At 32.3% G+C, this 23,519-nt stretch overlaps 3 protein-coding genes across 3 annotated transcripts; 1 reads left to right on the plus strand and 2 right to left on the minus strand.

The window, feature by feature from the left end:
* Positions 1 to 3,074: 3,074 nt before the first annotated feature.
* LOC145612410 (protein RGF1 INDUCIBLE TRANSCRIPTION FACTOR 1-like) lies at positions 3,075 to 5,616 on the minus strand. The gene is made up of 4 exons (XM_081667785.1): positions 5,502 to 5,616; positions 4,811 to 5,056; positions 4,576 to 4,716; positions 3,075 to 3,640 (listed from the first exon to the last, which is right to left on the minus strand). Exons 1-4 carry the CDS (start codon positions 5,502 to 5,504, stop codon positions 3,293 to 3,295), a joined length of 738 nt encoding a protein of 245 aa, XP_081523911.1. The 5' UTR covers positions 5,505 to 5,616; the 3' UTR covers positions 3,075 to 3,292.
* Positions 5,617 to 10,323: 4,707 nt separating this feature from the next.
* On the minus strand, positions 10,324 to 19,218 carry LOC145611941 (putative methyltransferase At2g41040, chloroplastic). Its single transcript, XM_081667324.1, has 9 exons — positions 18,931 to 19,218; positions 17,651 to 17,748; positions 17,435 to 17,575; positions 16,960 to 17,041; positions 16,556 to 16,749; positions 16,338 to 16,449; positions 15,576 to 15,680; positions 14,731 to 14,885; positions 10,324 to 10,502 (listed from the first exon to the last, which is right to left on the minus strand). Exons 1-8 carry the CDS (start codon positions 19,081 to 19,083, stop codon positions 14,757 to 14,759), a joined length of 1,014 nt encoding a protein of 337 aa, XP_081523450.1. The 5' UTR covers positions 19,084 to 19,218; the 3' UTR covers positions 10,324 to 10,502; positions 14,731 to 14,756.
* Positions 19,219 to 20,155: 937 nt separating this feature from the next.
* Positions 20,156 to 21,988, plus strand: LOC145611847 (protein CHLORORESPIRATORY REDUCTION 6, chloroplastic-like). Its single transcript, XM_081667227.1, has 4 exons — positions 20,156 to 20,492; positions 20,653 to 20,778; positions 21,332 to 21,540; positions 21,645 to 21,988. Exons 1-4 carry the CDS (start codon positions 20,231 to 20,233, stop codon positions 21,858 to 21,860), a joined length of 813 nt encoding a protein of 270 aa, XP_081523353.1. The 5' UTR covers positions 20,156 to 20,230; the 3' UTR covers positions 21,861 to 21,988.
* The last annotated feature ends 1,531 nt before the right edge of the window (positions 21,989 to 23,519 follow it).

The raw sequence follows: 23,519 nt of genomic DNA on the forward strand, positions 1-23,519 counted from the left end.
TGTTTAAAAGGTCCTACAAGCTTAAAGCAAAAGCTAATAAACTATGCATCGATCAACAATTAAAATCATACGAAGTACATGTATTGAAGCAAATGGATACAGGGGACTCTGAGTGGCTTTTGAGATCGAGGGAAAGAAAATCTCTCATGTGCTGCATGCCAAAAGTAACATAAGGCTAGGAAGTTTTTTAAAGGTGCAGTGGATATAATCCGATCCGCAACCGATTCGAATTTCTGGATATCCGATCCGAGTTTTCATTTCGGATCGGATATCCGATCCGAAAAAGCGGATATCGGATGCGGATTTGGATATTAATTTTCAGAATTTCGGATATCCGATATCCGAAAGAAATCTGAAATATAAAGCCTAAAATAGTGAAATATATATAAAATTTTTAAATTGTTCATATAAAACTAACCTTGTATTATTAACTTATTGTAATATTCTTAATATATTTGATGATAATATTAATTGCAAAAGGACTACTATTTTTGTTAAAATATTTTGTACAACTTAGCGATAAAAAAACGGTAAAATTAGTGAAATTTAGAAAGTAATCATAACAATTTTATTTAATATTGGATAATGGATATCCGAAACATCCGATCCGAAAATTTAGAATATATGAATATCGGATATCCGAATTTTTCAAATCGGATTTGGATATCAATTTTTGATATCCGAGTCTTCGGATATCCGATCCGAAATCACATTTCGGATCGGATATCCGATCCGTGAACAGGCCTACATTCTACCAACAATGTTGTTGGTTGCAATCTTGAGTAACTTAAGTAATTATAAGTTTATAACCAAATATTTGGGCTTTACGATTCTGACAATTTGACAATTATATTAACGATAAACGAACCCTAGATTGTGAATTCGGTATTCGATTATTAAAAAAAATTAAAAATTAAAAAATATGGAATTTCCCGTTATTTTTATCATTCTTACTCTTCTTAGCATTTTTTTTAATTTCCTCTGTCATGTTTTAAAAAAGTTAATGTGATAAATTGTCTTGATTTATTGTTAAGGGCTTTTGCATCAACGAACTTCCTTAATTGATAGAATTACATTATTGCAATCATATACCAAATTTGATACAGAAACCTATATTGGACTGTGCACGGTTGCTTGCTCAATACACCGATTCGATCAATGAGGTTGCGTGGGCCGCGACCAGTTCATGGCTCCATTTAACACAGGTATTCTGTTCATTGCACCACTTTGTTGCATGCACCTTCTCAACCCCAGAAGGAGAAGGGGAAAAAAAACGGAGGGAGTATATTTCTCTTTCACATCAACCTTCTCACTCAAATCCATTACTTTTTTTCATTATTTTTTTTCTCTTATATTTATTATTTTTTTATAAATTATTAGCCCCACTATATTTCTTTATAATTTTTTAATACTCCCTCCGTCCCTAAATTACATTCCTCTTTGGATATTTACACGGGAATTAAGGTGAGAAGAATAAGACAAATAACAATAATTAGATAATGCAATGAAAAGTATAAATATAGAGTAGTTATTACTATGACATGTCATCAATTCTTTGCAAAAAAAAAGGACCAATCACATGCTCCTAATTGAAATTTTTTAACCAATCATATTCATTGTAATTTGGCACAAGGATTATGAGTGAGATTAGGTAAGGATGAGTGAGAAAGCATTAAATGTAAAACAGAAAAAGAGAGTTGATTTACTAAAAAAAAACTTACCAAAAATAGAAAGGAGAAATGTAATTTTGGAATACCAAAAATAGAAAGGAGGAATGTAATTTAGGGACGGAGGGAGTACTCCAATTAGCGAACTTACCTCTTATTGTATCAATCAATTAATATTCTTAAAATTATTGTTGATGAAAGGGTAATATTAAAACACGGACAGAGTAACCATATCAAAGAAAACAGTTTCAAGTGGTCAACAATTCCACCTCATCAAACGGAGTACGAGCAAAGTGCGGTCCGTAACGGTCAAAGTCAAAGGGAGGCTCTTCCTTCCAAGATAGCAAGTACTATATGTAGGGGGCCACAGTATCAGGAGTCTGACAAAGATTATGGATTTTATTAATCTAAATTACCAACTTTACTCTTCTATTAACAACAGCATCTTTACTTTCGTTTCTATTAACCCGAGAATTTTATTTATTGAATTGGCAGTCGTACTATACTATGTATCTTGTTGTCTATATCATGTGGTATACAAATAATACAGACATATCTACAGTCCACCTCTGAATACAATATAAAATACATGTAACCAGAACAGTTATACATATATTTAGACCGTTCCTTTTAAATACTTTAATAATCAATATTATGGGAAAAAAATAAATCAATCATGCCATCATTAGAGGATCAAATATCTCCGTTTTTAAAAGTTCGACCTATTTATTACGAGTGTACAAGCTATTGTTTTAGGAGAGTTTAAAAAAAAGAAAAAAGAAAAAGGTATATAATGAGATAATATGAGGTAAGTATTGAGTCAATTCAGTCAAACTTTTGAAATCACTTCAAAATGGAAACTACGTTAAATTTTCATGAATTAATGGAGAATAGAAATTTCAATTATTAGCAAATGCAGCAAATCTAATGGATATTGAGAGTATTGCTTGGAATGGTAGCTAAGCTAGCTAAACATACTATATATGCCTCTAATATGCATGCACGTATATAATGCATGTGAAATGCATGACTTACTAGTAAAAAGTAGCAATAAACATTAAATGCACATATATAATGTATGTGAATTTATTGAATGCTCTTACATAATAATGTCTTCAGATGAAAGAAGTGTCACTTTCATAGAGATAGAATCATGAAGAACAGCATGAAAGGCTTCCAATGCATGAACTGAATTAATAATTTTGATAATAAACTTATTGTATGATATATTTATATTATATGGAAAAAAAAAGGCCGGTCCATGCCATAGAAAAATGTACAAAAACCATTTACTTGGAATTGGGAACCACGTGATGCCATTAAGACAAAACGCCCGACCGAGTGATTAATTAACTTAGAACGAGGTAGAAGTTTAAGATTGAAATATTAAGAGGGGAGGGGGTTTAATTTGTCACTAATTAAATCAAATTTGAACTTGTTTAGTCCAAAATATAATAATTTATCTCAATAATAAGCTCAATAAATCTAAAAAGGAAAAGGGGTAGGGGATGAAGAAATCAAATTAAACTAAATAATACTCCTATAAATAAATTTAAAATGAAGAGATTATTTGAGGATTTATTTTATTTTTTTCCCTTGATTTAAGTTATACTATTATTTGAATTTTAACATAAAGGAGACCTATGAGGAATTCCTTTTCTTCTACTTATACTTGTGGCCATGTCTTCGTCGGAAACCTTATTAATTGATCTTCCACACACGTACAATCCACTTCTCTTCTTCCGAACGATCTCGGTCTCCGTGCATGCCACGCTCATATTCTCGGAGTCCGATGAGCCGCAGTACGAGCTCATTGGCTCGTCGCAATCCACGATTGTGGAGTTAGGAGTTTCATTGGTCATTTCATCATCTCCCATGTCTTGAGGGTATAAGAAGTCCGGGCTCAATTGTAACACTTTGCATACCCTTAAGTAGGGTGAGAGGTCTCTATTATGCGTCAACACAAAGTCCACCTAATAACAATAATAATTCAAACATTAATTACGTACAAAGCTATTTGTTTAGTTCTTGTCAAGAAAAAAAAAATGCGTTATTTGTTTAGTATCGCTAGTCCTACAAAATATAGTACGAGTACTACGTATAATTCTTGAATTATACTTTCATATTTCTAAACCTATAAACCTTTTTCATAAGGTTAAGCACTCAAGTTGTCACAAAATTGATAAGTGCTTGAATTAAATATAAACTCTCTTATAATAAAGCTGAAGTTTTATCATAAGATTCTTATACATCCAAGATGTCCCATGCGCACCCATGCTCATTTTTTTTTGAGTGTTCAGTACATACATCCGGGTGTATTGTGTTAAAACAAGATCTTTTAATAACAAGCATAATATTCAAGCTAACTACAGAATTATTCTTTTGCAAGTGAAAATTTGCTATTTTTTATTGAGCCTGTCATGTTCTACCCATAATTCAACCACAAAAAGCACTATGAATCAGATTTCACATTATAGAATGAAAAATTATTGATAATTTCAAAAAACGTATTTATATGAAGTTGAGACTAAGGGCCTATTCTGATTTACTGAACTGGAATGAACTGAATATTCTATGAGAGGAGGAAATTAGAAACTGAACTGAACTGAACTTAAGCTGAAAAGAACAGGCCCTAAGTTCAATTTTTCGGTCGAATTGATTGAATGTCAACTTATAGTAACAACTACGGAGTAACTAGTTAATTAAGCACCAAGGTTCAAGTTTCAAAAACTCTAGTGTAATCGATCTAAGCAAGAGATTAACTGTATGGTTAAAGAATTATATATGTGATATTTGCATTGTATGACTACATACATACTACTATATAGTACTCGTAGTAATATACAATTGAAAAATTAAAATTCCATCATAATATAAACCAAAAAAGTCCATAATTTAATTTGTTTACCTTGCACCCTAAAGAGCAATGAATATATGGTTCTTGAAGACTTCTATCACATGAAGTGCAATAATTTCCAGCTCCTTTGAACTGCCTATTTTGAGGCCTTTTCTTGATAAAGATTACTTTCGCGCTATTGATAGTATAAGCCTAGTGAAATTATAAGCTTGTTAATTCAATTTTTACAAAAAATGAAGTGAATTATGGATAAAAAAAAAGCAAGAAAATTGTGTTAGAAACAAACCTGAACATTAGAACAGTCGATAACTTTCTCAAGATCTTCCAATCTAATGACATCGTGGTAGACATATCGACGAATTTGAATAAGACGATGAAAGCGATGCATGGTTAAGCAATGAGGGCAAAGACTAGTGCAACAATCTAAGCATAATACGTTCTTCTCATTCTTCTTTGCTGTCTCATGAGCTGGGCAATTCACAAAGAAATTTTGGGTGTATAGTGCATCCAACCATGCTGGCTTTCCATAACCCTAAAACATTTTTACTTTGTCAATTCACATAATTCACTTAATTATACATCATATGTAACAACTTTTAAATAAATTCAAACATGAACACATATGTAATTTCACCCAAAATTAATATAAAAAAATATTAATATTATTAGTTTAGCAATTATGAATTCTAAGCTAACCAAAATTCAGAATTTTAATTATCTAAAACATTAAGAAGAAAAAAAAAACATAAATCCACAATAAATTAGCAAACTTATGAACTTGGACCTAGCTAAGCAAAATTCAAACATGAAAAAAAATATTAATTATAAATATTAACTTTTAAGCTTATTAGTTAGGTAGCAGAATTAGTATTGGGTGTTTGTTATTGTCAAATATATGTACTCGAAGTAATCAAAATTCAAAATTGTAATTCACAAAAATAAAAAGTGAAATTAAAAAGAAGAGAAATTAAACCCACCATGATGATCACAAGCAAGAATTGAACCAATATGAATAAGGAAATCCCCTCGCTCAAGCTTCAATTTTAAGAAATTGAGCTAAATTATAAGTATAAAAAGTGGGATATTATGAATATAAAATATAATATAGTTAGAAGAAGAGTAAAAATTGAAGAATTGAAGAAGTGACAAATAAGGGGGAGAAAGAGGGGGTTTTTAGGGCATGAAGAAAGTGAGTATTTATGGAAAATCACAAGAGAGAAAATGGGCGATAGATAGATAGATATATTTAAAATTCCTAGGGAGGTGAGACAACATATTGTCAAGAAGAAAGAGTATGTAAATTGTAAATTAATTATATAAATTATATATTTATTTATTTATTTATGTAATTAAATAAATATATATAAATGAAAATGTAAGAGATATGAGGAGAACGTGCGAGCTGTTTCCGTGTCTCCCATTCACTACTCTACCTTTAAAAATAAGGCCCAAAATTATGTGCTTGCTCATCACCTTGGCAAAAGAGCTCATCTTTTTTATTTAAAACTTGATTAATTTGTTGTTTATAAGTAAATCAATATATAATAATGTATTTATATCTCTCTCTTCTTCTTGAAGTAGTAAAAATAAGTTTGTCCCCATTAAATTAATTTCTATCTGTCTTATATTTTTGATTCCATCTTCTAAGCTGCAGTGACTACTTATAAATTACTAGTAATGAGTACTATGGGTTGTACTACTCGTAGTAGTATACTATACTAGTAATGTTAGTAGTAGAGTAGTGTTTTTGGAAGTCGATCACTCTTTTTATTTTTCTTGTTTGTTTGTCTTGGTCTTTGAGATTGATGAGTGGTAAAAGACGACACCAAATTCAATTCAAGTAGTTGTGACTTGTGAACGTGAATTACTATATGAATAAGACACTTATTAGTACAAATCCTAGTGATAACTCTTAGTATTATATACTTGTGCTTGCTAGCTATACATATTTTGTTCTTTATCACTTGCACCATACATATTTTACATTAGGAATTTCCCACATAAAATGGGCTTTCTAATGTTTAAATTTTTTTTACCTTTCAAAAAAAAAAAAAAAAAAAAAAAAAAAAACTTGCACCATATGTGTTTCATTGCTGAACGTAACCTCATAATACGGAGTATTATTTTTGCTTAACATTTTTATAAAAAAGAAACATTTGTACAACATAATGCATTAATTCATCTATAAATGAAAATTGACTAACTAGCATTATCTATGCTTCAGCCTTATTTAATCTTGATGATAGAATGTTATTTGATCCAAATTAAGGCAAAGGTTGGTTGATGAAGTGCGAGTCATATTATTAGAGCCTGTTCTCTTCAGCTTAAGTTTAATTCCGTTCATTTCAGTTTCTAATATCCTCCTCTCATAAATATTCAGTTTAGTTTAGCTCCAATGAGTTCAGTTCAGCTCAGTTCGGTAAATTATAACAGGCCCTTAGTTGGTGAGAAAGTTATTTCTCCTCTATAATAATTTTATTACTACGTAATCCGTCTCCCTATTTGTTTAACCCATATTCCATATTTAGATGTCCCTCAAAGATTGCTCCATTTCCTTATTTGGAAATATATCCCCCACCATCAACCCCACTTACACACACTCATAAAATAAAACTATAAAAAACAAAAATACCCCCAATCCACTTGAAAACTTTGGTTCAATTCTTAATAAAGCACATTTTGCCTGTGGAGCAAACAAATTGCTAGGGACAGAGGGAGTATTAATTTAATTTATTTGGTTACACTTGTACTTGATTTATCAATTACTTTCATATAGAAAAATTCAATATTAGGGCCTATTCTCTTTAGCTTAATTTCAGTTGAGTTCAGTTAGTTTCTAATTTCCTTCTCTCATAAACAATTCATTTCAGTTCAGTTCAGTTTTAATTAGTTTAGTTCAATTCTTTAATTAGAAAAGGCCCTTAGTGTTGTATAATACTTTTTGGTTTATTCAACTTTTTTTTTTTTTAATGGTAAGGAGAAGGACCCTGACCGAACCTCAACCCTCACGGTTTTTTTGGTCCGATATTTGCAGGCCAGACACTTTGAGAGTGAGGGGGGAAGGGTAAGGAATCTCCACTCTCAAAGTGCCTCTAGTGGGGATTGAACCCCCAACCTCATAGTTGAAAGGTGCAATCTTTCCCACTAGACCAAGCTAAGCTTGGTGGTTTATTCAACTTGCATGAGCTAAGATTAATATCAATTTGAATTCTATTATACTAGAATATTAGATCATGTTGAATTCTATTAGATCACGTAGGTCTTCTAGAGTAATTTTCATTTCCTTTCTTATCAGTTTCTTTTAATGCAAAAGATTTCGATTATTAATCAATTGATACATGATACATGATACATGATCGATATATGTATGAGATTCGAATTTAAAACTTAAAACACATAAAACATATATATTCGTGTGTATGGATAGTCTAGAGTCATACATTTTACGTTAGGTTTGATCTACTATCCATCCAATTGTATGATTTTTATTACAGTATTAATCTTCTTCTAAAGGTTTGATCTACTATCCATCCCATTGTATGATTTTTATTACAGTATTAATCTTCTTCTAAACATATACATAGTCTTCTTTTTTTCCTTCACTGGTCTAACTAAGGGTCTGTTCACATTTACTTAATTTCAGTTCAATTCAGTTCAATTAGTTCAGTTCAGCTCCAATCAGTTTAGTTCAGTTCAGTTCAGCTCTTACTTTCCCTCTCACATAAAATATTCATTTCAGCTCAATTCAGTTCAGTTCAGTTCCAATCAGTTCAGTTCAGTCAACTCCAATCAGTTCAGTTCAACTCAATTCAGTAAATATGAACAGGCCCTAATTGGAATCATTGTTCAAAATTAAATTTTACTAAACTTTATGAAATACATTTCTTCTAGTTAATAGTATTTATATCGTATTTTGATTAGATATCATTTTCTTAAATTTTAACCGAGAAAGTAGATCTATTCGATTCTACACTTCATATTACTTATCAAAATAGACAAGGATTATATCTTTATAACTCAAATTTGGAAATGTGAACAAATAACAAACTAAGCTATAAAACAAGAAAAAAGGTTCTCCTGCATAAATAGGAAATTCAGTAAATCAGAAATATTCAGAAAAATCCAAAATTAAAAAAATGAAGGTCTTCTTTGTAGCCTTGAATGTTTTACGAAGTAGTAGAACGAAGATATTTGCCACCGCCAATAGTACTGTTGATTGTTCAACGCAGTAAGATCTATTGGTCAATGTGACACTCAATATTGGCCACACATAAATTATTTTTTTTACCCCCACTTGTAACTTATCATAACACATTTAATTCTACTACTTTAGTAATTAATTTTACTTATCCCCTTCAATTCTCTAGTATGTTGTATATATATATGTTGTATATATATATATATTCATGCTTGTATAATTTACACAATAGCATATGGTTGCGAATCATTTATTCCAATTACAACTTTACAAGTTGCCTAAATAAACAGGAACTACAACCCAACTGATCGTTACACCTCGTTGGGTGAGGTTTCTTTTCTATTGCCTTGCTCTTTCCCTTTGTTTGTTTTTTAGTACGCGGTATGACATTGCTATATTCGGATTTGTTGTTGTGTTTGCGACTGTGAACTAATAGCACTGTGTTGAACTCAACAATGAATCTCGTCTACATCATTGATAAATTATATTTAACAATTGTTTTTTTAATTGATCTAACAATGAGTCGAACATTTTTTCCCTTAACCAAGTCAAATCATTAATATTATTTAGACTTGCTATTAATTAGATTTTTAATGAATGCTTGCAATCTGCCAATAGTCATAAAGTTATAATTCCAGAAGTATTTGGCCGCTTTGCCAAATATTTTTTGGCATGTGCTATTATTTAAAATTCATGAGTAAACAAGGTTGTTTGAAGCCAAGTAATTACATTGACCAATCTTTATAAAGTTGAGAACAATAACAATAGTCTCCCTAACAAATTAACAATGACATAAACGAGGAAATCCTGGTGTGATTCCTAGGGAAATCAAACATGACAACATTTAACTAACCACTCCACTAATCTCTTTTCCTCAGACAATTCCAACTCATTTTAGCACTAATTACTCAGCATTTTCAGTTTTATTAAACTTTTTGCGTCCAATTTTAAGGAATTCGTCTACCCCTTTCCTCTATTTTTCCTCTTATTATAATATTTGACTTTTTTTTTTAACATATCGATATCATAAGTAGTTCAATTATAAATTCTTTCAAAAAAAAATAAAAAAAATAAAAAATAAAATAAAAAAAATAAAAAAACACTTAATGCTTATTTACTAGAGGCTTTAGCATCTTATAGAGTATTTACTTAAAAAGTTAAAAGTACTTGTATAAAAATTGTAAGTTATCACCTTTGTTTGATGCTTAAAAATGCCCATAAACACATAATTGAGGATTGATAGCAATGCATGTCAAATTGTCAATGAAGAATAAAATGGCTTAAGCTGTTGATCAGTCATAGCGATTGTATAGTAAAATTTTGAAATTCAAGAGTTGTTTATACTCAACATACAATGTATAACACAGTGTATTAGTGCAAATCAAAAGACTTCGATAAAATATAATTCATATAATACTTTCATACAAGCTTCATTCTTATAGCCTGAATTACAATTATTAGAATATAAATCTTGTCTGAATTTTTTTAATTCTCTTACATATATGTATTTATCGGAACTTATAATTTGAACTTGACATTCAGTTTCTTTATTTTGTTTTTCCATAATAAAAAATGAATATACATATAAAAGTATACAAAAGTAGTGAAAATGACCAATTGGGTAATTTGATAATGATTATTATATACATTTGTCAATATTTTGACAGTAATTGATTATTATATACTACGAGTAGCATCAGCATATCACTATGTCGATGTAATGACTTAATGAAAGAGCTTTTCTGCATCACTCCATGCTCACTGCCATACAATGCTGTTCCTGTTACAAGAAAAAGTTGTTATGATCGATCTTAGCTCTTAAGCTTTTCAGACATGTTTCAGTATACATAAATACTTCCTAGAGAAGAAATAGGGTGTCTGAAATCAATGTTAGCAAAGGCATTTCATAATTGATATTTTGAGTTTTTACAATAACAGAATTCACTACAGTTTAAGGACTATTAATTCCAGACAAAGGAGAGGTAGTTGAAACTAAGTCGGATTTTAAAAAGATGTTACCTTTTTTTTTGTTGTCCGGATAGATAGTCTACATAATATTAGTTTGAATAACACTATTTACGTGACAACATTTCAGAAATTCAGAAACATGCAATCCTCCATTAAAATAACATGGTGGAAGGGTCATACTGAATCACGACTTGAACAATATAAGAAGCTAGCAAGGAGTTGTAACAGGGAACATATATCAATACAACTTTGACTCTTTAGGGTAATCCATATTTCTTCATGAAAATTGCTTATCAATTGTTATTTTATTTGAAATTTGTTTCATACCCTTAATTCCAAAGATTGAGATGATATGACAACTAATTTCACATGAAATCAGTTGTTTGTCAATGTTTTATTGGGACCTATCTAGTAAATCGTAAATAGGAGAGTATACCAATATTAATATATCAATCTAAATATTGGATAATGCAAAAGATAATGGCTTTTTGTATTGAGACCAAGGAATCACAACCTTCTCCACCTCGTTCCCAAAAAGAAAGATATAAATTGACCCCTTGGAGCCAACCTCCCCAAGATTCTCAACAAAGGACAATGATATTGTAATCAATCAAATGATGTAAGGTTTCTAATTAACCTATGTGTTGGAGTTACCATTTCTCCACATCACAAGAAACCTAATCCCACGAAAACAGTGTACTACAACAAGGGAAAACTACAAAGAAATTCAGTTATGGAGGGTGTAACTTGGATATTATATGAGAGGGACTCGGCTATTAGCGATTATTCACTTAACACAAGTATTTTACAAGTATTGAGGTATTCGAGGTAAGATGATGAGTCCGAGTAACAGAGTATAGGCCACAATAAAGCGAGTACTAAAATTTACTCCAAAGTAGTCTATGCCTAAGAAGGGGCCTTCTCATGGAAGCAAAGGTATAAAGGAAAGGGTGTAGTGTAACAAAGTATAAACAATCAACAGCAGCATAATAAATACTTGAAAAGGAGGACATGAATACAGAGAGAAGTACACGTGTGTGTACCAAATATATGCCATGAAATCCAGCTTTAAACACTTTCTAGTCTTGTAGCCTAAAAAGCCAAGGAAGGTATAAATCCACTTATAAATATCTCTGAATCTTAATTAAGTGCAAAAGCAAATAAAAGCCTTATCAAAGAAAACTCTGTTTTTGTAGCAAAAGGCCATTTCTAATATTCACTAGTGAGACAGAGGGTGTAGCAGAAGAGTTGCCAACCCCACGTGCCATCAAAAGCCGAAAGATAGAGAGAAGCTATTATTGCATGGATGAACCTCACGTGCAAGGGATCCTATGCCCTCCTGACTTACTTCCCTAAACACATTTATAATATACCATATATTATATTTTATACTAATCTAATCCTTGATTTTATACTGAAGTATTCATAAGCTTCTCTAATGACTAATGAGAGTGGTCCTTGGACTCTTCAAATATTCCTTATTTTTACTTCATTCATTATTATCTTATTATAATAAGGTTTTTGTTTCTACCATGTCATTATTTTAATTTGGTCAATGGTCAAAGATCCATATAACCTAAAGTATACACCTTTAAGGTGGGGAAGACTCATGATGATGATGATTATTATCATCATGATGGTATTTCAGGATGCTCTAAAGAATGTGGATTATGAAATTGGAGTATCAACTACCTAGTATGATAGAATCAAGGTTTGACACAGTTGGGTTTAGCCAGGTTTTTCTGACTGTCGGGCTAGCTGTGAGATGGATTTGTACTCAGATTCGATGTTCTAAAGGGTAAAGGGTTATGGTTAGGACTTCAAACTCTTGGACCATGGCCTGAATTAGGCGGGTTATCGATATTAATAGCTTAAATAATACCTGCTCCCTGACTGTTAAGGCAGGAATCTCTTCCGCAGCCAATATTTTTGGTTGGAGCTCTCTTGTATAAATTCCACTTGATGCTAATTTGACATAGAAATGTGTCTTTGAATAAGAAATTCACTTTGTTGGACTGCTGAAGGTAAAGCGGAGTATATCAAACCTCACATCTGTGTCCACTTCTAGGGCAGGATTCGGTTTCCAAAACATTGGACCTTGGCATTACCACTTTTACCAGTATTCGGCACTTGAATTCAAGTGAGGGTAACACAGGATACCACTAACAAACTCTAAGCCTTATTTTTAAATATAAATAGTCCTGTCACAGGGTATTATGAATCTGGGTCTCATATGAAGAATCCATATAATATTATCAGATGGATTATAGTATGGTTTCCTTAAACAAAAACTCAAGTGCCAACTTAAGGACTCAAAAGCTTGTAGAGAGAGAAGCAATCCAAGTAAATACGGATGAATATGATTAAACCGAAGTGCCAGTAATTATGTAATTGAGGGTGATAATGAAAAGGGAGAGTAATAAAGACGGGCTGATAGAAGAATAAAATACATGATTGAAAGAATAACATAAGGTATCCTAGTATGGGATGCAGGAGGGGATCTCTATGCAACTCTTTCTGCCTCTCTCAGTCTCTCCCCTCAACTCTCAGACTCATAAACTTTGTTCTGTTAAGAAATGTTTTTTTTTTTTGAAAGAAACGTTTGCTTATAGTCCTACACATGTGCTTTCCTAAATTTACCAGTTTACATGACACTATTTTGTCCTTGAAACAATCTCACATGATAGAGCCTTTCACTGGGTCAGTAATCAGCTGTCCTTAAGCTTAGTCAATGAGTTTTTATCTTTTCAAAAAGAGATCAAGAGTTTACTGTACTAATTATGTTCTCTAATGACATCTTATTAATAAAATATTTTAGGATGCTCAATCCCACTTGACATGGCTTGATTCAGTTCATAGTATGATACTAATCATCTTTCCAGTAGTAATACACATCTTAGTTTCACATCCTCACTCTAAGTACTAATGCCCATGCCCACTTAATTGGCTCTGGAGTGACAGACCCTGTAAGGGGGATTCCGAACCCAGTCCAACATGGAATTTGGAGCTTGAAATGATAAAAATTGAACACCTAATCTCAGGTGGGAAGATGAGAGCTCTTCCTTGACTCATTGAGCTCTCGCATAACTTTCTACACCGTAAATTAATTTGATTATCAAATATAACAAAACCATTTGTTACTCAAACATAAGAAAAGGAATAGGATCAATTTCACTGTGTGGTACTTATTTTGACACTTGTAAATCCCCCAAATAATGCGTAAGATTAATAACCATGAAAACACATATAGAAAATGCCATATCAAACCAAGGTGCAATGTTTCTTTGCCACCCATATCTGAATGTGACTAAATTTGGTTATTCAAATACTGAATATCCTAAATTTACCAAACTAGCTATTGATAAGTTGATGTTCGCAACATCAATTTAGATTCCTAAACTAGGACGTATGTGAATTAGGTAACACCATGTGAACATATTAAGATTGATAACAAGCTTAGGCGCTCCAGAATTGGAAACTAAGAATAAGCCGTATATACCTCAATAGAGAGTGCACAATCTAATCTAACTAAGAAAAGAAAAGGAACAATATTTTATGCCATTAGGGATCTTTATGTCAGCATTTGAACCCTTGGAAGGTGCCTCATCTCTGACATTAACTTTTGAGGGGTATAAATTTGAAAGCTAGAATCTAAGACCTGATAGCAACCCTATATATTCTTATTCATATTATGGACATCTCTTAGTAAGTTGGCATGCCTACATTTACTCAGAAATGGCACAAACAAGCTCTAGTAGCTTCTTCAGTGCAGTTTAAAAGCATTAATTTAGTCACCTCTTCTGAGCTCACTGGAACTATTATTATAACTCAGTCACCTAAATGTATGGTTGAATTATCCATAACCTACTCATTATCAACCCCAAATTAAGGTTAGATTGTTAAAATACTATTTAAATGACACAACTACAACTTACTGCAATGATGGCTTAATGTATATAGTCTTTTCAAAATCTGCGTCTTAATATAATCCCTAAACATCAAATAAATTCAAATCAAAGGAATAATAAAGCTTCACATACCGTTGAGTTCAAGAATAACAAAAATCTCAGGGTTTCCGTGCAGAGAACATAATAAATGATTGTTGAACCTTCCTTGAGTAGTCAACAAGGCCACAAGATTTACATAAATCCTCAATTTCCTCCTCTATCAGGTAGCTGTAGGGCTGAGCAATCCTCTGAAAATTTCAAATAAGGACGAGGCAATGCACAAAAAATTAGTGAGTTACAATTTAGAAAGCACATAATACAGGACATGCAAACCACATCAGTAATAATATTCACTTTTTTTTTTCCTTTTTAATTTTCTGAACATGAAAGCAATTTCATTTAAATGCCAATATTTTATATTTTTGAAAAGAAGGAAAGAATAGGTGTTAAATGTCAATTTTACATAGGGTAAGCAGTTCAGATTTCAAAGTTAATACTTCTTGAATTGCTTTAGCAGTTCTTTTTAGAAGGGAGTAGCTTTTTTTAAGATGACATCAGCTGGCCCTGAAGCATGCATCTAGAGTACAATGTGTCAATATTATCCATTTTGTTCTAACTATATGATTCTAAAGCCAGGAAATATCCCTCAGTGGATCAGAATACCCATATAGATGCCATCTAAACAAACTACAAACGCATAGAAATGCCGATTTCTTTATTTGTCCTCAAGGCATGGAGAAGCCTAAGTAAAGGTGTTGGATGAGCAAGTTCACTATCAGCAGATTTGGCATTGTACTATTCAGTACAAAGCCAGCAATATATAAGAAAAGTTCATTGCAAGAAAATTGTTGAGAGTGTTTACAAAAGGAGGCAAACACAAACTGCATAGGTACAAGTCGTACAACCAAAAGTTGCAATAGAAACAGCAAAACTGATACCTCTCTAAGAGGCCTTATTAGTGGAGATGTTGAAGATGTGTATCTGAGAAAAGTAGTTCCCACAAAGATCCCTCCACTCCGCAATGTGCGGGCAATGTCAGCAATCTGATACGCATACCAATACCATCTCTTAGGGCAGATAACTTATGTCAAAAATAACAAACTGATTTAATTGAAGCATTTTGTCCACAGAAAAAGCAACTGAAGAAAACAGGTGATAATATGTCTTATGAGACTTCCCTTATAACGAACAAAGTTCTCTTTGTTGGAAAATTGTTCAACTACCTGAATTATGCTACACTTCAATTTAAATTGAAGACCTCTACTCCTACCCCAATTATTGGGATTAAGGCTTTGATTGATTGATTGATTGACCTCTACTCCTAGTTCACAATGTTATGAAGACTACTTCCCATTATCAACATTTTCAAACTAATATCCTGATAAATGTAACTATGCTCCAATCCCCTTGATCAAACTAATAGTCTAATAACCTATATGAATTAACTCATCCGCTGGCAAGATGAAATGAGAGACTTCTGTTATAAGTGAAACAACATAGGAAATGCTTGATCTCGTATAGCAAATATTCTAGCATTAAAAGACCTAGTCACTCTCTGAACCTCTCACATAGTACAAAGAGGGCGAAGCGGGAATACATACATTTGAGGTGTTATTTGCAATTGAAATTATCTTAACAAGGGAATTCCTAAAAAGGATCTGCAGAATTCAATACTGGCACTTGCATGATGGAAAACTTACAGCATTTGAAGGAGATGGCCAGCAATGTAAGGCAGCGCCAGCATGAATGGCATCAATTGATGCTGGTGGAAATGGTAGCCTAGCAACATCTGCCCTCACAAGAGCAAGATTGCTGCAAAGTTACTTGTGGCTTACAATAAGCAAAGCAGACATGGATCATCAAAAATCAAAAGCTATACCAAGACAAAAGAGCACTATAAAGAAAGAGGAAACTTTACTTAGATAAAGTGGGATCCTCCTTCTTAGTGAAATCATAACATTGTCGAAGCATATTTTCAGAGAAGTCAAGTGCAATCACTCCAGAATAGGTGCCACACTTGGCAAATTTTCGAGAGAACAGCCCACTTCCACAGCTAACATCAACTAGTAGGCCACCTTCGACAGGTTTAAAGTACTCCTGAGCCATTTTAAACTGCATATGACACAGGACTAGATCAGTAGTTTATTATATAAACTAAATAATGAATACACAAAAAAAAGGGAAAAAAAGTCTCTAATAGTCCTGTATCAACTAATGAATAATTGTGTATAGAACTGATTTGCTCTCTAATTAAAAAGCATAGGCTTTGGAGATGGGTTTCATGTTCTATTTTTCTAAAGAGGTAAAAGAATGTGGACTAACCTCTTCCTCTGGACCTGGAAAACCACTTCGGTTAAAATTCTGGCGCCATCCTCGTTCGTACAGAAAAGACACAAATGGACTCCTGTCTTATTGGCAAGTTGGGTTAAGAATTAACTCACAGAACTAAGTAACTAACAAAGGTGCTAGCTAGATAATTAAGGCAAAAGTAGCAAACTACAGAGACAGATAAGTACGATTACTCTAAGCAATATATGACAAAATTCAGCAATGATTATATTAGTAATAATGGAAGGTTAATATAAATCAATGAAAGAGATGCAGAAGAGAGCTGTGTAACATCACAGCTTCGGCATAAAAGACCTGAATTTTGAGTTTCCATACTATCAGAAGTGATTGATTATGATTATTTTATAAAATAAGGAGTGATTTGGCAGCATTTTAAGGTTCCACACTAATATACAATACAATATATAGGCAGAACATCACCAAAAAGAAAATAGACATGGACATATACCGGAATAGTTCCGTGCTGGTGGGTTTTATTTCTGCATACTCCTCTGAGCCTGCAGTCACTGTAAGATCCAAGTAAATGTTTTTACTTGAGTATGACTTGTTGCAAGTTTGACATTTAAAGCCAGACCTATAAATTGCTTCCCTGAAATTCATAGTACAATATGAGTCAAAGGTCTCACTCAACTAACATGAATCAATGGTCAGCGCACATACTTACAGGTTCAGGCCTGGGGGACCTCTCCTTATCAAAGGTTCATAGCATATTGGACAAGCCAATAAATCATTTTGTACAGCAGAGGTTTTTGAAGTTGTTTCCTGCAATTTCAAACAGAAATTATAATTCTTGTACAGCAACTCAGAAAGCAAGCTTTGTTTTTTAGCACCATAAGCATAAGGGAATCATAGATGACATGCTTCCCAAAACTAAAGTACACAATATTCATCACAGTGTCAACTGTCAAGCCTAAAGTTAAGAGTTGATCTCTCAGGTGATAAAGCCATGGACCGCATGGTTCTCAACAACACAATTTCACGTGGTAAGATAAGCTGAAACAGCCATATCAAAATCCAAATGCAACTTCCCAATTTCCACTAATCACTGTCAATGGTATGAGGCTATGAACCATAAACAGAAATTCTAAAATCCTATGAATACATTAAGGTCGACCCCCCTTAATAAGAAAGTACTCCTTCCGACCACAAATTAGAGCAATGGAGTAATGAAGTGGGTTTGAAAATGATTCAACTACCACAAAAGATCTCCCTTGTTGATTATTTGTCATATCCTTTGTTAAAATCACTTTAAGTTAAAAATGTAAAACCGAGGGAGTAATATCTTAATTATAATTTAGCATATGTAGCCGAATTAGTATTCTTGACGAACAAGATGTTTGATGTTTGACATATTGCATATACTTAAGAATTGACTAACATATGACCTAATAAGTAATTCCCAAACATGATAGTTCAAAATCAGTCCCTCCAGTCACCAACGAATACTTGGGGGATAAAACTATGTACATCACTCTTCCTCCGTCCAAATTTGTATGCATCAATTTTCATATGAACGGGCATATAGTCCCATTATGTTTCTCTCACATTAACTATATATGACTCCATTACTTTACTCTCACAAATTCACTCAACTAATTATTCAAAACTGTGCCAAACACAAATGGTGCAAGCATTGCATCAAAAAGAAAACAAATGGTGCAAGCAAACATTTTAACTGAATTGCCAAATCACGATATATAAATAACCAAACAAATGTCCAAAATTCTTTACTTTTAACACATGAACATGTATTACAGCACAACTTCTAAAATCAACAAGAAAAAAAAAAAAAAAAAACCCACAAAATTTAACCTTTCATTTTCATCTATTTTTCCAAAAAATAGATGAATAATTGCATATCCAAGTAATACCCAATTGCATAATCATGATTATAATGGGTAAACAAGAATAAAAATTAACAATAAAAGGGTGAGTGAAAATTACCGGTGAGTCAAGGGCAATTGCGGAAGAAGCTTGAATCGAAAGGCGGGAACGGGAACTGAAGAAAGAGGAAGAGGGAGGTGATTGCCGGAATTGGGGAAACCGAGGCCGAAGATTACTTGGACTTAGAGTTAAAGATGATAATGAACAAGCCATTCTATGCTAAATTAGTAAATTGCTAATTGCTATTTTGAACAATTAGTGTTGTTCACTCTTCTTTCTTTTGAATTTGTGAGTGTGTGTTTCTGTGGAAATAACGACCGCAACGAATGCTGTTTTCAGCCCTTTACTTCTACATGTCCCAATTAGGCAATTACTATGGAATAAGGTTGTTCGTATTTTACATATTTCAGATTTTTTTTAGGACACAAAATAAGCCACACGAGGCGTTTTTTTAAGACATCTAATTTTCTTAGTCCCAAAATGTTAAATTTATTCTTTATAATACACAAAATTAAACTATTTTTAGAGATTTTGATTCATGTTGGATTATAATAATGTTGTTTGGGACTATATACAGACACCAAATTAAAGCCTTGTGATAATTATACCATACCATTGCCGTTAAGTTTAGGAACTTACGTTTTTTAAGATTAGGCAAACCCTGATCAAATCTCATCACTTCAACTCTCAAAATTTTTTAGTCTAGGTTTTTGCGGGCCAGATAATAGGGGGATTAGTTAAGACAAGGGGATCCCTACCTCTAAATACCCTTACTTAGGACTTGTTCTCTTCAATTTAGTTCATATACTTATTACTTATTCGTTAATAAATTCATATCAGATCAGAAAGATTCATATCAGACCAGATCAGAACTTTTGATTATCATTTACTTAATGCTAAATATCGTTAATTGCGTATTAAATTTTTTTTTTTTAAATTACATATTTAAAAAGTTCATAATGAGACGAATCTAACAAGATTCATTTTGATGATATTTTTCTTTATATATTAGTATTAAAATGCGGTCAAAGTTTAGTCAAATTGTTAAATCAAATCAGATCAGACCAAATCAAAAAAATTCAGATCAGACCTTAAAAATTCAGACTAGATCTACTTGTTTCAGGTGAAGAGAACAAGTCCTTAGTGAAATTCGAATCCTACACTTTTAAAATGTAAGACGAGTCTCTTACCATGTGATCCAAGCTTTGCTTGGTAAATATAGTAACTTAAGTGCTTATCCTTCCCAATTTCCATTATGTCCTCACATGTTTAGAAGAGGAAAAAGGGGGGAAAGGATAGAGGATAAAGTAAAAGCAATGGACCAACCATTTTGTAGGCACCAAAGGAAGGAAGAAAACCCATGGTTGCCTACACAATACCCGGAATTCAAGTCCATCCATCTTCCATTGTTGGACAATTTCCTCCACCAAAATATACAAGTAATTCATTATGCGTAATAAACACTACTACTTCATTTCCTTTTCCTTTTCCTTTTCTCTCCAACTTACCAAGCAGTATTATTAGAAGCAGCACACAACACCAACACCATGTTATACCCAAAGTATCCTTTAATCCACAAGGCAACTATGACCTTTCCCTCCACGACGACGATGACCTTCAAGGTAACACTACCACACTATTCGGATTTATTAGTTGTCACGTTATAGTTTAAATTACATTATCAATGTGATTATTGGTTCCCAATATATAGAGGAAGTATGTAAATGATCCTTTTGTAACTTTAATTAATTTATTTATTTTCAACAACAATGGTACGTTTAGCTAAAGCTCCAGAGCCAATGCCTCCAAAAGAAGGAAGATATGAAGTGATGATAGACACTGATGTCATTCGACGCCTAGATTTATCACCCTTCCAATCTGCCACTAACATTTCCTCACATTCCTCGGGTAATACCTAATTCTTTCATTTCTTATCAACATTTTTCTATGCATTTGTGACTAAATTGAGTTTATTTTATTATCCATTTATCTATGTATATAATCGTGGGGTTCGTTTTTGCTAGCTAGTCATATATTCCTTGATGGTAATATAGTTACAAAATTGATACATACTAAGTATTGAAGTTGAGAATTTATGACAAATATTATGTTTTGCATCATTTGATGGACATTACATATTTAGACAATTTAGTATCAATTTTACGAAGGGCCTGTTCTCTTCAGATTATTTTCAGTTCATTTCAGTTTTAATTTCCTTCTCTCATAAAATATTCAGTTCAGTTCAGCTCAATTCAATCAATCAGAACAGGTACGAAGTATTTACTTAAGGCTATTTATAGAGTAGTGTATTAACTTCAATTCTATTCGTTTGTTGAACATGTATATGTAGTATTTTACATGTAAAAATATTGCCTGTTGTATGCAATAGCGCCACCCAAGCAAGTGTATACTAGGAGTAGATCGATTGGAGCATAATTAATTAGTACTTGTATAATTGTAGTTGATCCGGAGGAGTATTTGGAACGTACAATAGGATTCACAATAAACTACAAAAGGGAGGATCCGTATGATCAACGAGAACTATCTGAATTCCCGGAGATAAGACTTTGGTTTGTGAGGCTTGATGCCACTTATCCTTGGCTTCCTCTTTTGCTTGATTGGCGCGCAGGGGAACTTGCTCGTTATGCTGCTATGCTTGTTCCTCACCAGGTAAACTAACTATGATCAAGTCTCATCTATCGTCGTCTTTTTGACCCTTGTATGCAGGCCTTGTTAGTCATTGATGACTTAACAAAATTTAATACGATTTGTAGATGAGTATGAGAATGGGAGTGGTGTTCAACCCAGAGGCATTGGAATTGTTTATTATGAAGAAGGTGTTTATAATATACCCTTGGTTAATGCAACAAGGTTTTACTACTTCTAAGGCTAGATTGAAGTCTAAGGATATGGCTCGAATGCTTGGTTTCGGAATTGGGGACGAATTGTTCGACTTGATCGATCAATATCCCATTTCTTCACTTAATTAGAGTGCATTTAGCCATTTATACACTTCTTATTATGTATACATTATCTCCAACTTATGATATTTAAAGATGTATAAAAGTCATATTTGAGATGGAAAATTAATTAGTAATTGATGGTACCAATTATGTAATTGTCTATCAAATGATACGAATCATAACTATGTCATAATTCATAAACTAGGTTAATTAGTTCCCGTGCAATGCACGATTATTTTAATTACCCATATTTTCTTTTGACAAATTAATTTATTTATAGCATAAAATATAAAAATTGTTTAAAATTTCTTGAACAAAATTGAATAAGAATGGTAAATATTATTGCTCATTTATATCGTTGACAAAGACAAACATCTTTTCTAAAATATTTTCCTTAAATAAACTATGATTCGTAGTAATTAATTATTAAAAAATAATATATGGACACACCAGAAATTGACATGTGGCATTGCTAGTGTGTCTATTGACCTTTGATATATTTTTTTTTTTATCTTTGTTAACTATTTTAATGAAGGGTATCCTTCTTAAGTCTGCAAATTTAAAATTGAATTTTTCTTATTTTTGTTAAATCAAAGATTTTTTTTTAAGGAAAAAATATATGTTAGGATAGGGAAAAATTGCATAATTATATATCACTGTATATATGTTAGGATACATGGTATATTTAGTAAATATTATCTTGGTGATTATTATTGTTTCCTTAATTTTATGAGATAATTCATGGTAGGAATATATATCCATATCTTTGTCATTATTGTTTCTTTGTCATATTATTTGTTTCTTTAAATAAATCTTTATTTTTTTTAAAAAAAAAAAATATACTATGGACACACCAGGAGATGACACGTGTCATGGCTGGTGTGTCTTTTAGGATATAGTTATTGATTTGTCAGCTAAAATACGTGGTTCGTAGAAATTGGAGAGAGAAATTATCTACATTATAATTATTTTATCCTTGACAAAGAATTACAATAGAAGGCTACTAATGTAGGGAAAAATTATTGAAATAATGAAGAGTAATCATGGTGTCACAAATCACCTATTACTTTCAGTTTAAATAGTGTCACAACTCAATTCAAGGCGTGTTATGATCAGTTTCAATTGGTTCAGCTCAGTTTCAATCAGTTCAGCTTGATCCAATCAGTTCAGTTCAATTTTTCGGTTGTTTTAGTGAATCAGACACAAGCCCTCAATTGTTTGTAAATGAATTTTAAAGATAGGAGTAAGGAGAAGCAGTAGAAAAGCTTCTTTGGTACATGTTTGATTTCTATTACGGTATGTATTGTAAAAAAAATTCAACTCGTCTTGTGTATGTGCGGCCAGTCACACCGTGTGACCACTTAAATTAACCCCTAAAACATTGATTAAGTAACCCCTGTAATAGCGACCGAGTAACTTTTATAGCACTGACCGAGTAACTCTATAAAAATAACGAAGTAACCCCTTTAACACTGACCAAGTAACCCTCATTACATTAGCGAAATAACCCATATAGTGGCTGACCACACCATTGTGTGTGGTCGTCCATATCATGCGACCACTTATAAAAATAACATAGTAATCCCTATAACACTGATCAAGTAACCCTTGTTATAATGACCGAGTAACCCTATAACACTAACAAAGTAACCCCTTTAATACTGATCTAGTAAATTCTATTATACT

This window comes from Chenopodium album, chromosome 24 (assembly GCF_948465745.1).
Source record: "Chenopodium album chromosome 24, dcCheAlbu1.1, whole genome shotgun sequence".
Classification (NCBI taxonomy): domain Eukaryota; kingdom Viridiplantae; phylum Streptophyta; class Magnoliopsida; order Caryophyllales; family Amaranthaceae; genus Chenopodium; species Chenopodium album.

Bases quoted from the DNA above. Each gene is read 5' to 3' on its own strand.
- LOC145612410 (XM_081667785.1), bottom strand. The intron at 4,717-4,810 runs GTTTGTTTCTAA...TAATTTCACTAG, and splicing joins TCGACTGTTCTAATGTTCAG to GCTTATACTATCAATAGCGC. The intron at 3,641-4,575 runs GTAAACAAATTA...TATTGTTATTAG, and splicing joins ATTGCTCTTTAGGGTGCAAG to GTGGACTTTGTGTTGACGCA.
- LOC145611941 (XM_081667324.1), bottom strand. From the start codon at position 19,083: ATGGCTTGTTCATTATCATCTTTAACTCTAAGTCCAAGTAATCTTCGG. The intron at 17,042-17,434 runs GTATATGTCCAT...CCAATAAGACAG, and splicing joins ACCAGCACGGAACTATTCCG to GAGTCCATTTGTGTCTTTTC. The intron at 16,750-16,959 runs GTTAGTCCACAT...TGTCATATGCAG, and splicing joins TTCCAGGTCCAGAGGAAGAG to TTTAAAATGGCTCAGGAGTA.
- LOC145611847 (XM_081667227.1), top strand. From the start codon at position 20,231: ATGGTTGCCTACACAATACCCGGAATTCAAGTCCATCCATCTTCCATT. The intron at 20,493-20,652 runs GTAACACTACCA...TGGTACGTTTAG, and splicing joins CGACGACGATGACCTTCAAG to CTAAAGCTCCAGAGCCAATG. The intron at 20,779-21,331 runs GTAATACCTAAT...GTATAATTGTAG, and splicing joins CATTTCCTCACATTCCTCGG to TTGATCCGGAGGAGTATTTG.